At 42.6% G+C, this 18,435-nt stretch overlaps 1 protein-coding gene across 11 annotated transcripts in view; it reads right to left on the bottom strand.

The window, feature by feature from the left end:
• The window catches only part of BRD8 (bromodomain containing 8), a 1,923,539-nt gene that overhangs the window by 1,663,746 nt on the left and 241,358 nt on the right, over positions 1-18,435 (bottom strand). For all 11 annotated transcript variants that reach the window (XM_044069501.1, XM_044069500.1, XM_044069496.1 and 8 more), the window contains one exon: positions 14,592-14,641. In XM_044069501.1, the coding sequence (XP_043925436.1) occupies positions 14,592-14,641 (50 nt within the window). The remainder of the gene's footprint in view (positions 1-14,591; positions 14,642-18,435) is intronic.

The raw sequence follows: 18,435 nt of genomic DNA, 5'->3' as shown, positions 1-18,435 counted from the left end.
ATGCATCTGATCATGGATAAGCTTTCTTTCTGTTTAGCTTAACTATGTGCGCGTGGCTGCCAGTTTGGAACTTATGTTCCTATTAAGGGGGAAAAACTTCAATATTTGAAGATGTATATAGTTTTGTATGTTATTATTACATTAGTAAGTTTAAGGGGTATTGGGTGGGTGGGTGTGTGTTTTTATTTGAGGGTTTTCAATAAAACAAAAAGTTCTGCAAAATGAGATGTAGGCTCAAATGGCGATGAAAAGAAACAATAGTATAAAAGATTAATCTGCCAAACAGTGCATGTAGGTAACACAAAAGCTGGAGCTATACACTTAACAAAAAAAAAAGCCAATATCCATAAAAGATGGGAATAATAATCCCTCAAGATTATAATTCCTATATGTTTTTTTAGAATTTCATGGTCTCACAGATAAATTCAAAAAATAAAGAGTAGTGAACTATATTAAAAAATGTAGAGGACAAACAGCTATGCTACAGGAAACACACCTGGAAAGAAATGAACATGTGAATTTGATAAACAAAGGTTTTCAGGATAGTTATTCAGCAAAACACTTGGGGCAAAGGAAGTGAGGAGCACTTATATTAATTGCAAGAGGAACTCCAATAGTAATAGAAGAGGAAAAAAAATGGTAGAATTGTAGTGCTAAGGGGCTACTGGCAAGGGAGGAGGATTACAATGGCATGTGTTTATATTCCACTAAAACTGCTATAACAAAGCTAAAGAAAATTCTGGGAGAAATAATCAGCTTTCAGGAAGGAATACTAACAGGTGTTGACTGGAATTTTATTTTTAACAGTGAAGATGTAACTGGGGGGCCCAGAAAGGAAAAATATAACAAAGTGTAGATCTTTAAAGAAATTTATGAAAATATTTGGCATGGAAGATGTGAATTCAGTACTAGGAATTCCAACTGAACTTGCATATTATCCCCCAAAATACAAAATCTGGTCTAGGCTAGACAGAATTTACATTTCAAAAGAAAACATGCATTCAACTGAAGGTCTTGATACGCACCCAATAACTATTTCAGATCATGCACACTAATAAATAAAATAAAAACACAGAGTAATGAAATAAAAATGAGATGCTGGTACTTTCCCACCTATCTTTCAAAAAGAGAGGAATTGGAAGTGGAAATCATTCAGGGGCTATTAGAGAAGATAGAAACTTCTGAAATATATAGCTAGGGAGTGGGATAAAATTAAAATGGAATTTAAAAATAGGGTGGAAATAAAAAAAAAGATAGCTATGGTTAAGAAGTAACACAAATTATTTAGATGGACTGACAAATGTTAAAGTATTGCAGAATAGGGGAAATCTCAGAGAACAAGAAGAGGACCAACTGCAGAATGCTAAGCAGAAAATAAGGGGCTAAGGTGACAATATGCACAAATTTAGAAACATTGTTGTCAAGCAAATGTTTTTTGATAACAACAGTAAAGCACAAACTTTTAGCACAAGGATTCAGACAACAGAAAGCAGAACGGGCTGTCTCCAAGCTTAGGGAGCATATAACAAAGGTAACAAGGCATCCTGTAGAGGTATTAGAAATATTTTGGAAAATGTATGAAAGTCTGTATAAAACAGAAAAATATGGAATCAAGAAAAGCCATGGAAAGAATTATAATGGAGATGATCAACAGAGATACAATAAACCTTCCAGACACTAGACCAAACCCAGATTGGTTTCATCAAGGGCAGATCATGCCTACTCAACCTGGTGGACTTCTTTGAGAAGGTCATCAAAGCAATGGATGCAGGCAAAATCTTTAACACTGCCTACCTTGACCTGACCAAGGCATTTGACACAATACCCCAATTGGGCATTGTTGACAAACTCAAGATGTTAGGTACAAACCCATATGTCACCCAGTGGATAGCCAACTGGTATAGCACAAGCAAAAAAAAAACTAAAAATCCACGAAAACAGGTAGAGGGAAGCAAGGCAGCAAACACCAACAGATGAAAGTTAGTCTTCTTTAATACAGATAAAATGTGAAGCGCTTTTCATTTGAGACTGTGCTCAAACTTCTTCAGACAAACTGATTACACAAATCACAAGTATATATACCAATTAGATGAGCTGCTCACACAAGCACTACATCAATTAAGCAATTAAAAACTGCACCAAGGTAATAAAGCATTTAAAGGCATATAAAACAAAACTGCCTAAATGCTCTTAATACATGTTTGTACTTAAAACCACCTTCAACTGTTGCAAAATAAAATAAAATAAAAATAAAAATATAACCATCCAACATGTTGATTAAATAACCTACTGAGGATAGATATATATATCAACTAATGTATACTACAAAAAAGATAAAAAATATATAATATAAAAAATATAAAAAATGTGAAAAGTATATATGTATATATATACATCTTATCTCGATAAACTTTTAAGTTTTAAAACACTGACAATAGAACAGCATTCATTAAGTCCAGGATAGCCAACTGGCTCATAGAAGGACTCAGGGAGTTAGAATTGGGGATTCCACTTCTACAAAGAGGCCAGTCACAAGTAGAGTCCCTCAGGGATCAGTCCTTGGACCTCTCCATTTTGGCATTTACTTCTCAGAAGTCACGGCCAGTGTCAGTGGTCTCTGACTAAATTTGCAGATGATTGCAAATTAGGAGCTGTCATTGAATCTCACACTGACACAAATATTCTCCAAGAGGGGCTGACACAGACAAACAACTGGAGTCAGACCCATGGACTAAAACTAAATGCCAAGAAATGCATAATAGTATCCTTTGGGAAGTCATCCATCCCTGGTAACTATCATATTGATAACACTCCCCTTAGAGTTGACCCAGTAGTCAGGGACTTAGGGACACGCATAGATTGTACTCTAGCCTTTGATCATCACGTCTCTACAGTGGTGAGGAAATCATTCTATGTTGCGCAATTTATAAACAAAGGTATAGCATCTAAGTCCAAGGAAGTCATTCTTCCACTGTATTCAGCATTCATCACACCTATCACGGAGTACAATCCTCCCTTTGGTATGTACCTAACCAGGCATATCCAAAACCTGGAACGTCCACAGAGGTTCCTCATGGATATCCACAAAACAAAAAGTGCCAGAATTACCCTTCTAAAGACTTAAACCTTGCCTGTGACATAAATAGAACTTGCCGGAAAGATAGGTTTCTATCCCAGTGACTACCCCGTCTATGGAACAGGCTCCCGATCCATGTGATTTCCTCCCTAACCCAATTCAAGTGCAACTTGGACACCTGGAAGGGAAACCAGAAATTCATCCCTGGTGTGACACCTATGTCTCTAATGCAAACAGGTAACCTGTAAATAGTTCATCTCCAAGGCCCACTTACACTTATTAAGGGTATCAAAACTTGTAAAAGATTTGGGATGCATGGCAAGACTGCGCTTCAAACTATCTGGATATACACAGAACTAAAAATATTTTTCTGGCACTTCAGAGTTGGGTACTGTTAATTGTTGCTTGACTAATTTTACATTATTGCTGGCTGACTTCAGAGTTGTGCACTGTTATTTTTGCTTCATTGTATAGTTTTTCACATCTCTGCTGAAGGTGTTGTTTTTCTCCTACCCATCCTCACTATTCCTGCCTTGTTGTTTAAATTTGGTGGCTTTTGCAGTTGCCCGCCCCCACTGTAGATGTGATCTGGGACACTCCACCCAGTCCCATCTCTTTACCTCATTCTACCTTATAGACTCCTGCACTTGATTTTAGTCATTTTTAATTTAATTGCATTTTTTAAACTGTTTGGTCTAACATTACTACATACTCAAGTGTGCTAGCTTGCACTGCATTTGAATTGTTTTACTGCTGTTTTAGCTACTTTTCTGTATAAAAAAAAATCTAAGCCTGTTTCCTACCTTTCCTGTAACTAATGTAGTCCAGATTCAGATTTGCTGTATCCAGGACTGTATGCAAGCTTCTGAGCCCTCCAAGCTTTCTATGTTGGAGGGAAGCCTTCTAGCTTATCAGTGGAAGTGGTAAGCACTAGGTAACCTATCTACCACATCAGGAGTGGTTCTGGCCCAGAAACTGTAGTTACTGGCTGTTTGGGCAGTTTTTCCATCTCTCTCAACTTTCTGATTTAAAAGCCCACATTTGCACTTGTTTCCCACCTCTCCTGTAACTAGTTTAGTCTAGATACAGATTCTTAGTTTTAGCACTTGTTCAGAACTTGTTGTAAGCACTAAATAAGCTACTAATTACTACAGCACTCATCCTTCCTCATTACTTGGAGGAAAACAGTTTTGGTACTTACTTTCCTCACTTGCTTAGAGAAAAACAGCTCTTGTACTCACTTTCCTCACTTATCTAGAGGAAAATAGTTTTTTATTCAAGCATGTCCAAGGGTCAGCTCCCAGGGTTCTCTCCTGTCCATCTGATGAATCTGGGCATCTTGGGGCAATGTAGAAATTGCCTCATGTACACAGACAACCCTCTCCTCCTACCACCCAACACTACAACCTGTGAGAGATGCACTTATCTAGCCAAACTGGAGGTAAAGCTCTCTCCAACCAAGACTGAACTTAACAGTCAAGAGTAGAAGGTAAACACTTGCACCACACCACATTCATCACATAGTCTCACTAAATCTACACCACCAAAATCCACACATAGAAACACAAAACATTCGCAGAGGCTCTCAATAATAATCTGCTCAAGCAACAGAGACCTCCAAAGCAGAAATGCAAGCAACCTCCATCCCCCAACACAACCCAAATGACACATAGCCCGCAGACTCAGTGTGCCACTCAACCACAGCCAATAAGGCAAAACAATGTACCCAACACACTAGTCATAGGTGACTCTATAGTCAGGCACATTGATGTCCCATTCACCAGGCTAAACAAGGAGAAGGTTACTGTCAGCTGCCTGTCGGGTGCCAGCATCCGCCACATAACCCATGCACTCAGGTCACTCCACAACAAGTACAAATATGACTCTGTCATTGTCCATGTTGGTGTGAATGACCTGAGACGTACATCCCTGGACTACATGAAAAGAAATATGGAAGAGGCCTCCGATCTTGTAGCCCAGGCAGGTAGCAGGTATGACCCTAGCCCTGAGTAGCATTCTGCCATCACCCAGAATGATACTGCAGAACAAGGAAAAAATGATTGACTTCAACAATTGGCTAAGCTTCTAGTGTCATTCTACAGGGATCCAGTACCTGCCAGGGATGACATGATTGACAGACCACGATGCTTTGCCAGAGATGGCCTGCACCTGTCACCCCTGGGATTCCGGATACTGGCCAAGGTTCTTGCCTCCCCTTATAGTGCCTTTTTCAGGCAAGGTTCAAATGACAAATTCACCACCATAACTGGAACAGGCAAGCAAAAACGGAGGGTGATGCTACTCAGTGCTAGAAGTCTAAATCTTGAAATGCACTCACTCAAGGCACTCCTTAAAATGGAGAACTTCGATATCTGTGCAGTGCCTGAGAACTGGTTCAAGGCTCCAGACAGCACCACTGCACTACCAGGTATAACTCATACCACATTTTTTGGCCACGTAACCTGGACCAGAACACTAAAGGCAGAAGTGTGTCCATATTAATTAAGGATATCCACACCTCCAGGCTAGTTGCTCAGCATAATGCAGCCGAGGTTATCCAAGTGCAAATAACTCTGGGCAAAACTGCAATCCAAATTGTAGCTTGCTACAGATCCCCCACCATGCCCCAGGAATCCCACTCCTCTTTTCTTGATGTACTGGAAAATATTAGGGTTCAACAAAACACCCTAATAATGTGTGATTTCAACTACCCCACCATTAACTGGGAAAACTACTCATGTATCAACTCCTTCGTTCAACGCTTTCTGGAATTCATAAACTCCAATGCCCTGGATCAACTTATCCACACCCCCACCAGGGGCAACAATATCCTAGATCTAGTCATTACCAGCATGAGTGACCGGTGGTCCACACCTGAAGTCAACGCCTCATTGGTCCGATCTGACCATAAGCTAATCACCCTAGATATCCACATCCTGCCCCCCCCCCCCATATTAAGGAAACCATGGTAAAAAAATTCTCCAAAGCCAACTTCATGCTTCTTAAGACAGAAGTGGTGAACTTCATGACACCCATGCAGACGGACAATACAGTTACGACTACTGAATCCTACACAATTGCACTTTATAAGTACTTACACGAGTGCATGGATCGTGCTATCCCAAACAGAACCAAGACGCTACCTCCAAAAAAAGGAAGCCAATCTGGTGGTCCCCTGCCATAAACAAATTGTACAACAGAAGAAATAAACTGTTGCAAAAGAGAGTAAAATCCCATGAGTGGAGGAGCTCCCTGGTCAGCCTCAGTAAGAAGCTGCGATCCCTGATAAAACCCTCCAAAGTTAGTTACGAAAACAAAATCGCCACTGATTCTAAAGACAACCACAAAGCATTCTATAGCTATGTCAAGAATCTCAATGGCAACACTCAGATCTGCTCTGAGTTACAGCACAATGGAACTAAATATACAGACCCAACTGATATTGCCAACATCCTGGAAGATAGGTTCAGTGCTAACTTTACCCCACTCTCACCCCCTAAAGGGCCCATCTCTATACCAGAAGAATGCAAAGCTCCTGTAATCATGGATGCACAGGTAAAAGCCACACTCTCCAAAGCCAATAATACAGCATCCACGGGACCAGACAACATCCCAGGCTGCATTCTACACAAACTACAGAACAAACTGGCAACCCACCTAAGTACCATGTTCAATCATAGCCTCACCTCAGGCTTTGTGCCCGCTGAATGGTGCACAGCGATGGTTATCCCACTCCACAAGGGGGGAGCCACCATGGACCCCGGGAACTGCCGCCCCATTAGCCTGACGAGCCTGGTCTGCAAGGCCATGGAAAGTACAGTTCTGTACCTACCATAAATGTAGATGTTCGTGTGTATTCACTGTTGCAGTCATTACTCTTGGGTTAGCCTGCTGACAGGCTACCCTCAGTCAGCCAGAAATTCCAAAAGTCTAGGTCCAACGTCGGTTGCTGTCACCTCTTCTCTGATGTCAGTGCGCCAGTGGTATAAAAGATGCAGCTGATGCCATTTTCTCCAGTTTTTCTTGCCCCAGATGTCAGGTGCCCCAAATTGGTAGGCTGAAAAATTTGCTAGTAAGAAATGCATGCACAAAAATAACATTTCCTTCATCTACAAGCAAATACACCAAAAAGGTTGTATAGGATAGAGAAGTGCAGATAAGTCCCAGCAAAGAGAAGGGGGATGGTGGATGGGTAACCTGGACTGCAACAGTGAATACACTCGAACATCTACATTTATGGTAGGTACACAACTGTACTATGTTCATCGTGTTTCACTGTTGCAGTCATTACTCTTGGGCAGAATCCCAAAGCTGAGGATGGGTGGCTGGGCTAAATAGGATTAGGAGAGGCTATGAGGCCCTGCAGAACTGCAGTGGTGAAGCCTGCTCTGGACTTAGAGTAGAGAGGCAAGTGGTAGTGCTTTGTAAAAGTGTGCACTGAACCCCAAGTTGCAGCCTCTAAGATATCTTTAGTTGGTACTCGTCTGAGAAAGGCTGCTGAAGTGGCTGCTGCTCTGGTGGAATGAGGCATAATGCCCTTAGGCACTGATTTGAGATGCTGGAAATAGCATAAATGGATGCAATGGCCTAATCATTTTGAAATAGTCTGTTTTGAGATAGCCTTTCCTTGTGATCCTGCAGCATATGACACTAAAAGTTGCTCAGTCTTTCTGAAAGCTTTAGTTCTGTCCAAGTAGAAGTGCAACTGCCTGTGTATGTCCAAAGAATGCAGAATTTTCTCACCTTTGTTCTGTGGATTTGGGTAAAAGGTAGGCAAGTGAATGGTTTGGTTGAGGGACACCACCTTAGGCATAAATGTAGGGTTTGTCCTCAGAGAAACCCTGTCTGGATGAAAAATGATGAATGGTTCCACCGCCATGAGTGCTTGTAACTCCGAGACTCGCCTTGCGGAGGTTACTGCTAGGAGCAGAGCTGTTTTCCAGGATAAGAATTTTACATCTGCTGTTGATGCTGGCTCGAAAGGAGGCAGTGTGAGTTTTTCCAAAACATAATTGAGGTCCCAGGCCGGAATTGGTGCTCTCCTTGAAGGCCTAATGTTTTTGGCCACTCTGAGGTACTGCCTTATTAAAGGATGAGAAAAGATAGGTGGTTCCGTATTGTAATGGGCTGAAATGGCAGAGGCATGAATCTTAATTTATGAAAAAGAAAGGCCTTTGTTCAGCATCTCAGTTAGGTATTGTAAAATCTGAGGAATATTTGGTACAGACGTGTCACTGCCTTGTTCCTGGTTCCAAGCACAGAATCTTTTCCATTTTTCTGCATAAGATTTTCTGGTACTGGGCCTCCCAGCCTCCAAGATAACATCCATAACAGCTTTTGAAAGAGGAGTGTTCTGAATGGCTACATTATCCGCCATGCTGCCAGATTTACGGTCCTGAGTTGGCTGTGCAGGATCTGATTGTTTTGTTGGATCAGCAAGTGAGAAATTTGAGGCAATATCCATGCTGGACCTCGAGATAAGCTCTTTAGGATTGGGTACCAGTGCTGGCGTGGCCAGTCTGGTGCAATCAGTATCATTTTTGGCTTCTCTTGTCTGACCCTTAGGAGTACTCTGGGAAGGAGAGGCAGTGGGGGAAAAGCATATGCTGTTAGATTTTTCCAGCTGAATGATAGGGCGTCCACTTTCCATGCTTGCTTGTGATAAATCCTTGTGCAAAATCTCTGCAATTGACAGTTGTGAGGGGAGGCAAATAGATCTATGTCTGGGCATCCCCATTCCCTTATTATCATGCTGAAGACTTGCGGATCCAGTTTCCATTCGTGGGGATCCATGAGGTTTCTGCTTAGATCGCCTGCCAGAGTATTTGTTTTTTCTGGCAGGAATTGTGCTTGCAGGTGAACTTGATAAGCCAATGCTGTGTCCCATAAGGTCATTGCTTGTCTGCAGAGGGGGTAGGATTGTGTACCTCCCTGCTTGTTTATGTACCACATGACTGTAGTATTGTCTGTCTTTATCAGTAACTGTCCTGGGTGAAGCAGGTTCTTGAAGGCTGTCAGGGCATTTTGAACAGCTAGCATCTCTTTTTGATTGATGTGAAGATGCATCTGGTTTGCAGGCCATGTGCCCTGAATACATTCTCCTGCCATATGGGCCCCCCAGGCATAATCTGATGCATCCGTTGTCAGTGTTTGTCTGGCTGTGGGTAAACTAAATGGCAGACCCTTGTTGTGGTGGCAGACTTCTGCCCACCATCAAAACTCCTGTTGCAGGCAGGGAATGAGTGCAATTACTGTCTCCAGGCTGTGGCAATACTGAGTTCAAACACTTTTCAGATACCATTGTAGTTTCCTCATATGCAGTCTGGCATACGGAATTAGTAGAATGCAGGATGCCATGAAACCCAAGACCTGCAGGATTTTCCTTGCAGATAAGTGGGTTTTTGTTGCCAATTTTTTGAAGTAAGTAGTCAGTTGCTTTTGCTTGTCTGGCGTGAGATAAGCCATCTGGGTAATTGTATTTAAGCTTGCACCCAGGAATATTATCTCTTGAGAGGGCACTAGTTTTGATTTCTTTTAGTTTATTGTGCACCCTAGGGCAATTAGTAATCTTTTTACAAACGCCAGATGCTTTAAAAGAGTGTCTTTGTTCTTTGCTTGAATTAGGCAGTCGTCCAAGTAGGGATATATTTGAATTCCTTTTTGTCTGCAAAATGCAATTACTGGTGCCAGGCATTTTGTGAAGACCCTGGGCGCAGTAGATAAGCCAAAGGGCAGTGCAGAGAATTGGTAATGCATTGAGCCAACTATGAATCTGAGGTATCTTCTGCAAGACTGTCTGATTGGGACATGCAGGTATGCCTCTTTTAGGTCCAAAGTTACGAGCCAAGCCCTCTTGCCCAGCATGGACAGTAGCTGCTGTACAGTCAACATCTTGAATTTTGGAACTTCCAAAAACGTATTTAGTACACACAGGTCCAGTATTGGTCTCCAGGTTTTGTCCTTCCTGGGTACTAGGAAAAGTCTGGAGTAAAATCCTTGCCCCTGCTCTTGTTGTGGTACTTGCTGAATGGCCCTCATGTTTATGAGGGCTGTAATTTGTTTTTGTGCCTCTGCCCATTGATTGCGTGGCAGGTCTGGCATGCCCTTTGACCTTGGTAGAGTGTGAAAATGGGACCTGTAGCCTTGGGACACTATGTTCAGGACCTATTTTTCTTGGGTAATCATTTGCCAATTTGATGAAAAAAGTGCTAGTTTTCCCCGTAAGGGGGCTGACAAAAGAAAACTGCTTGGAACTGGTAGAGGAAAGTCATTGGGACTGTTTCCTGTAAGGTTGAGATTTATCTTCTCCGCTTTTGGAGGTAGGAGCACCCCATTGTTTGGGCCTGTATGAGCCTTGGGGCTGAGATCTGCCTCTGGGACACCTGTATCTGCCTCTTTGTACACTGGAAAGGACCAATTTTTAGAAGGCCAGTTCCTGTTAACCTGGGAGGCTGTACCTATATGAAATCCTTGACTGTCTGCATGGATTTTGCTTTATCCTCCATTTTTTTCAACACGTCTTCTGCTTTAGTACCAAACAAAGTATTATGCTGCAATGGTGCATCTAATAATTTTGCTTTAACATGATCAGGCAGATTCTGTTCCTTTAACCAAGCATGCCTTCTAATAACAGAACCTGTAACAGCGGACCTGCAAGAGGCCTCCAGTGAATCATAACCACATTGCAAAGTATGCTTTCCCACTTGTTCAGTTGCATGCAATAAATCCTGCAATTCCTTGTTCTCTGAGCATTCGGTATTTGTCAACATTTTCTGTTTAAGCAGTGACATTAAATATTGCTGATATTTAAGCCTATGAAACTGACAATTTAAAGCCATTACAGCCAGGGTAGCAGAGGTGTAGACTTTTTCCCCCGTCTCTCTAGAGCCCTACAATCCCTATCAGAGGGGACAGGGTTTTTTGCAGTGGAAGCTTTAACCCCCTTGGGACCCTGAGATATAGTTTCTGGGTCAGCAGCGGGGTTTTTATATAGGAATTTATGAGAATCTGAGACCCTGTAGTATCTGTCTGGCTTAGCAGGTGCAGGGGTTAAAGAGTCAGGGGACAGGCCGGACTCTGAAAATACATAATCTACAATGTCTAGAACAGGTGGAATAGCAAGGGGTCTGTGCTGAAGAAGTAGCAGAAAGCCTCCGAGCCTTTTCTTAGATTCAGAGTAATCTTGGCTCTCCCAGTGGAAATGCTCCCTCATAGTATGCAGGGTTTCCCCAAAAGAATAATCCTCAGGAGGAGAGGCTGAAGGAATGGATTCTTCAGCATCTGAATCCTTATAGGGAAGCATGGAGTAATCCTGTTCAGAAGAGGAATCAGAGGAAATAGATACCTGATCAGAAGAATCATACTCTGTCTCTTGCCTAGGCCTCTTATCAGGAGGGGGATGGGAGCCCCTGATCAAAGTAATTAGGTCTTCGGTCATTTTGAGCATCTGTTTTTTAGGCATGGAAGTCTGAGTAGGAGAATGTTGTACTTGTTTCTTTGTCTTTAGAGCGGTTTTAGTCTTTGTCTTTGAAGCTGAAGATGGCTTAATATATAGTTGTGTAGGTCTGAAGACACCCTCAGAAGCCGATGCCCGCTCAGCGGCTCCGGACCCATCTGAGGGAATGATTTCTGAGTGTCCAATGCCTTAAGTATCCAGGGGCCCAGTCGGCTCAACGTGGGAGTCAGCAGCGGGCACCAGGGGCTGCGAAAGCGCCCCACAGAGAACCGGCGAACCGGCGACTGGCCTAGTAGAAGCTTCGTCGTCGGTTTTGGACCTCGGTTGCCTATCCTTGTCCTTGCATTTTTTGTAAACTCCGGTTGTCGGCTGTTCCGACGGCATTATATAATTAAATTTTCAGCCAAAGTAATGAAATGCAAAATCGAACCAATGCTTGATACTGCGTTGGTTAAATCTAGCACAAAACCGACAGCTAGCAACATTGTGATCAGGGCCTAGGCAAGGAATACAGTACGAGTGAAAATCCTTATGAGGTATTTGCTTCGCACAAGAAATACAATTGTTAACTTTTTCTGACATTGGTCTGGAGCAAGAAAAAAGTTTCCCCAATGGGGTACTTCGCTTTAATGAAGACTTTGGTTCTGAAATTTGGATGTGAAAATCTCAGGAGTCACTTGCAAACTGCTTTTGCTTCGGGCACCGCGCGGCAAGAAAGACTGGAGAAAATGGCGTCACCTGCATCTTTTATACCCCTGGCGCACTGACGTCAGGGAAGAGGTGACAGTAACCGACGCCGGACCTAGACTTTGGAATTCTGGCCGACTGAGGGTAGCCTGCCAGCAGGATAACCCAAGAGTAATGACTGCAACAGTGAAACACGATGAACATCGTATCATCATGGAACTTATAAACAAAGACACTGTTAATCTCCAAACTCTGGACCCCACCCAGTTCGGGTTTGTAAAAGGCAGATCATGTCTCCTAAACCTGATAAGACTTCTTTGAAGCAGTCACCAAAGCTGTAGACGAGGGTAAGGTGGTTCACACAGCCTATCTAGATCTTGCCAAGGCTTTCGACACCATCCCCCACTCTGGAATTATAGATAAACTCACTAAACTAGGTATAAATCCCTATGTCACAAGATGGGTTGCCAACTGGCTCACTGACAGAACCCACACTGTGAAAGTAGCAGACTCTAAATCCGACTTCAGACCAGTGACAAGTGGAGTACCACAGGGTTCAGTCCTGGGTCCTCTCCTGTTTGGTATCTACTTCTCTGAAGTACAGGCTAACACAGAAGGTCTTTGGCTAATGAAGTTCGCATGACTGTAAACTAGGAGCTATAATCGAAACTCCTAACGATGTGGACATCCTACAAAAGGGCCTCAATTAGACAGATACCTGGTGTCAAAGCCATGGCCTTAAGCTCAATGCCAAAAAGTGCATTGTCATCCCCTTTGGTAAAAACTCTGCACCCATGAACTACAACATAGGCGGTAGTATACTTAACACTGAAAGTGTGATAAGAGGCCTTGGGACACAGGTGGACAGTAGTCTCGCCTTTGATAATCACATCGCCACAGTAGTCAGGAAATCCTTCTACGTGGCACACCTCATCACAAAAAGTTTCTCATCCAGAAAAAAAAGAGGTCATTGTTCCCCTCTACTCATCACTCATTAAACCCATTATAGAGTACAATGCCCCTTTTGGTATGCACTTCACAAGACATCTACAACAACTGGAAAGGCCGCAGAAATACCTCACAATGAGGATTACCAGCCTCAAACAGATGCCCTACACAGACCATCTCAAAAACTCCAGCTTTATTCCGTCGCATATCACCTACTCAGAGGTGATCTCTGCCTAACATACAAAGCTATGTCAAACCCAGAGCTGTTGGACATGCTCCACATAAAGAAATCCCAATCCCTCCGAACTACACACTCTAGGGACCTAAACCTTGTCGCCACAATAAACAGAACATGCCAGAGGGATAGATTCCTGTCCCAGAGACTTCCCATACTCTGGAATAAACTACCTATCTATATCAAACAAAGCTCCTCATTAGCACTCTTCAAGAAAAATCTTCATGATTGGATGGGAAATAGGAAATTCACCCCGAGGATCACTTCTGTGGCTCTGCTCGACAGAGGTACAGGCAAGAAAATTATTTTCTTGGGTGGCAAAAGCCAGGGTACCTTTTTGGCTGGGCTTGTATAGGCCCTAGGGCCAATAGCCTAGTACCTACCTATGAAGATCTACCAAAGAAAGAGCCTCTAGCCAAACAAATCTACTTAGATAACATTAGTTTATTCCACGAGTTTTCAAACGGTGTGCTGCAAGATTCTATGAGCAAACCATTTCCACTCTTGAGCCAAATAGACAAAATGCACTGCAATGCATTTAAAACAACTGAGCAATCTTGTGTGAGTGAATGCGTATATGAAAGCAGAAAGGACTGTGTGCATGAGATTGAAATTCTTCTGTTATCTGCTTAACCCACTTCACAGCAGCAGGGGAATCAGAGCTTATCCTGGCATTCAAAAGTTGTGAGTCATACAAGCTAACTCTGGATAGGACAGAGGTTATTGCATACATACTGACACATAATATACACACACATACAGGCAATTTGAAAGACAACCAATCCACCAATGGCGTGTCTCTGGATGTGGGAGTAAGCTAGAGTACCCAGGGAAAAAAAAAAACACATGAATGACAAAAGGAAAGCTTGCACACGTCTAACAAAGGATACCTCAGATAAGAAGTGAAACACAGAACTAAGCAATGAATGTGCAATGGTAATTGCTGAACCACCATATCAATGTCTACCCATGTAGCATATGTAATTATTTACTGAAATATACAGTCTAGACAGCTGGGCCATAAGCAAGACCTAAACCCAGTTTACTAAAAGACTCAAAGAAATACCAATAAAAGTATAAAGGCTATAAGGAACGCTTGAAGATTACTATTAAGTTCCATGAAAACAATGTGCTGCTTTGTTAATATGAGCCTGCAGATTGGAAAAACAAGAATAACTCAGGGTACTTACTTTGGTGTCTCAGTTGTTTCCAGCAGTTCTGAATATTGAGACGCACAGTGCTGTGGAGAGAACCATTTAAATAGCAGAAAACGCAAAGTTAATTATCTTTTAAAAGCAGCCATAATAGAAAAGTACAACCAGACAGCAGTTATTCTTCTCTTTACAGACTTGTAGAGAATCACGTTGCTGTAACTATAGCTTCAGAAATGCAGTAACAACATAAACTTTGTACTATCCCATGCTTTCAAAGCTTAACCATTACACTCTCCAGATAGACCAAGGCTGAATAAAAAGAAGTTATGTACTCACCATAACGTTCCATGTTTGTTGTCCATCTCGTCGTTCATTCTTACAATGATGGGTTCGGAGCCAATCCTCGGCTCCGACTCGGCTGAATACTTAGCTGAAGATCTCAAACTTGGCTCGTGGCAAGACGGTACCCCACTATGCAGAGGTGCAATTCCCCAGATCTTGTTTGTTGCTAATACTGAACAATATGCACACTATATACATATCTGCACATATATACATATCTGCACATATATACATATAAACAATGTGCAAGTCCATACCAAAAAAATACTGAAAGGAGAAACAAGCTGAGACCAAAAGCCCCTGAGGTAGTGGAAATCTACCAGGTCCACAAGAAGTCTTACGCAGGGGGAAGGAACGAGGGTTCGTAAGAATGAACGGCGAGATGGACAACAAACATGGAATGTTATGGTGAGTACATAACTTCTTTATGTTATGTTGTCCTATCTTGCCTTCATTCTTGCAATGATGGGACAGCGTACCTAGCACCTTTATCCTGGGTGGCTCACGGGAGTATATCTTTCAGCACCATGGAACCAAAGAATGCCCTGTCCCTGGAGGCCAAATCCACTTTGTAATGAGTAATAAAGGTATGTGGAGTAGACCACGTAGCTGCTGCACAAATATTATCTATAGGAATTCTGGCTTGGAAAGCAGATGACATAGCCAAATGCTCTAGTGGAATGAGCCTTTACTTTGAAAGGTAGATCCTTGTTATTAGATTTATAGATAAAGGTAATACAATTTGAAAGCCAATTAGAAAGTGTGTTTTTTGAAACTGATGATCCTTTTTTTTGGATCAGAAAAGGATACAAATAATTGGTCAGATTTTCTGAAGTCTTTGGTTCTATGTAAATAGAATCTGAGTTGTCTGTGCACGTCCAGTTGGTGTAATTTGTACTCTGCCTTGTTGGTAGGTTGAGGAAAAATTACTGGGAGCTCTATGGATTGGTTTATATTGTTTGGAGAAGCAACATTTGGAAAAAAGGAAGGCTTAGTGCATAAGGATACCCTATCCTTATGAAAAATCAAATATGGTGGTTTAACAGAAAGAGCTTGCAGTTCTGACACCCTTCTAGTGGAAGTTACAGCCACTAGAAATAAGGTCTTCCATGAAGGGAACTTATGGTCTGAAGACGAAGAAGTCTCAAAGGGAGGTAAAGTGAGATGGGACAAAACAAAATTTAGATCCCAGGGAGAAAGGGGTTCCTTCAAGGGAGGTCTTAGTAAGGAAGCACTTTTTAAGAATGCTCTACACAACCTGTGTGACATTAAGTTTGAAGAAGTATCGCCAAAATGAAAATTTGAAATTGCAGCAAGTTGAACTTTGATGGTAGCTGCAGCTGAGACTTGTTGGAACAGTTCCACCATAAATTCCAAAATGAAGTGAAGAGGTGCAGAGAAAGAATCAATGTTCTTATCTTGAGCCCACAGGGAAAATCTCTTCCATCTGCTAGAATAAAGCTTTCTAGTAGAAGCTTTATGGGAGAACATTAAAATATGTTTTACAGTAGGAGTGAAATTGAGAAACCTGACTAAACTGGGAAGTGGAGCAGCCAAGCTGTCAGTTTTAGGGTGTGGAGAGAAGGATGAAGCTCCCCTGACATATGAGTTAGCAGATCTGGCACTGTATTCAGGATCCAAGGCTTCTCCAGAGGGTGGGGCCACAGGAAGGGGAACGAAACTTGACGGGGCCAGTAAGGGGGCAATGAGAATTATCCTGTTTCCCGAGCTTTGAGCTTTCTGAATTACTCTGGGTATGACAGGAAAAGGTGGAAAAGCATATAGAAGTCCAGAGGGCCAATCGTGAGCCAGAGCATCTTTTGGTGTCTCCCCTGGAGGGGGAAAGTACAGTTATGTGCACTTACCATAAATGTAGACGTTCGACTGTATTCACTGTTGCAGTCATTACATTTGGGTAATCTGCCTGCAGGTTGCCCTCTGTTGGCCTGATTAACAAAGTCTTGGGTCCAGCGTCGGTTGCTGTCCCTTCTTCCATGACGTCAGGTCGTCAGGGGTATAAAACATGCAGCCGACATCATTACATCAGTTTTTCTTGCTCCAGATGTCAGGTGCCCCCCCCCCCCCAATGGGGAGCAAATAAACATAAAAACACAAAGGTATATCACCAACAAAAAGCAAATACACCAAAAAAGGCTTTTAAGCATAGTAAAGGAAAGTAAAGGTATAGCCAGAAGAAGTTAGGGGGCCGGAGGGAGGGTAACCAGGACTGCAACAGTGAATACACTCGAACATCTACATATATGGTAAGTGTACACAACTGTACTATGTTCTTCGTGTTTCACTGTTGCAGTCATTACATTTGGGTAGATTCCCAAAGCTATGGTTGGGAGGAGGAGTTTATATAGCATTAGGGCCATCCATAAGGCCCTGCAAGACAGCAGTGGCAAAGCCAGCTCTGGATTTAGACAAAATTGGCAAATGATAATGCTTGGTGAAAGTATGTACAGAACTCCAAATAGCAGCTTCTAGGATGTCCGTGGTAGGAACACCTCTGAGAAAGGCTGCAGAAGTGGATGTAGGCCTGGTGGAGTGAGATCTGATCCCCTGGGGGATTGGTTTTCCATGTTGCTTATAGCAGAAATGAATGCAATGGCTTATCCATTTAGAAATGGTTTGTTTTTAAATAGCCTTCCCCTCTGCCCCTGCAGCAAATGCTACCAGCAGTTGGTACGATTTTCTTTGAGGTTTAGTCCTGTCCAAATAGAATCTAAGTTGCCTGTGCACATCCAAGGAATGCAGAGTCCATTCCCCTTTGTTCTGTTGACTGGGAAAGAAGGTAGGCAAATGAATGGACTGATTAAGAGCCACACTTGATACCACCTTGGGCATGAAGGATGGATTGGTCCTGAGTGACACTCTGTCCGCATGAAAGATGATGAAAGATTCCAATGCCAAAAGAGCCTGTAATTCAGATATCCTTCTAGCTGAAGTGATTGCTAAAAGGAAAGCTGTTTTCCAAGAAAGAAATTTTAAGTCTGCAGTAGCAGCTGGCTCAAAAGGAGGTAGAGTAAGCTTCTCCAATACAAAGTTGAGATCCCAGGCAGGGGGTGGAGCTCTCCTGGGTGGTCTCAAATATTTGGCCCCTCTGAGGTACTGCTTGAGCAGAGAATGCGAGAACAGAGGAGGCTCTGTGTTATAACGAGCTGAAATGGCTGAGGCGTGGATTTTAATGGAAGAAAAGGACAGGACCTTGTGAAGCATCTCAGTTAAGTATTGCAAAATCTGAGGTAAATTGGGCGCTGCTGTGCTCATCCCTTCAGATTGGTTCCAGGCACAGAATCTTTTCCATTTTTCAGCATAAGATTTTCGAGTACTAGATTTCCTTGCCTCTAAGATGACATCCGTCATAGGTTTGCTGAGGGATGATAGGGGTCAATTTAAGTGATTAGCCAGGCTGCAAAGTTCAATGTTGGAAGCTGAGGGTGCAGAATTTGGTTCTCCTGCTGAGACAGCAGGGAAGGAGTCTGAGGCAGGTACTATGGAGATAACTGCGACACTTTGCTCAGGAGGGGCTACC

Source organism: Protopterus annectens, chromosome 4.part0, assembly GCF_019279795.1.
Source record: "Protopterus annectens isolate FY-2018-M chromosome 4.part0, PAN1.0, whole genome shotgun sequence".
NCBI lineage: Eukaryota > Metazoa > Chordata > Ceratodontiformes > Protopteridae > Protopterus > Protopterus annectens.
The sequence above is the reverse complement of the archived record's forward strand: the minus strand, read 5'-3'. Positions and strand labels throughout refer to the sequence as shown.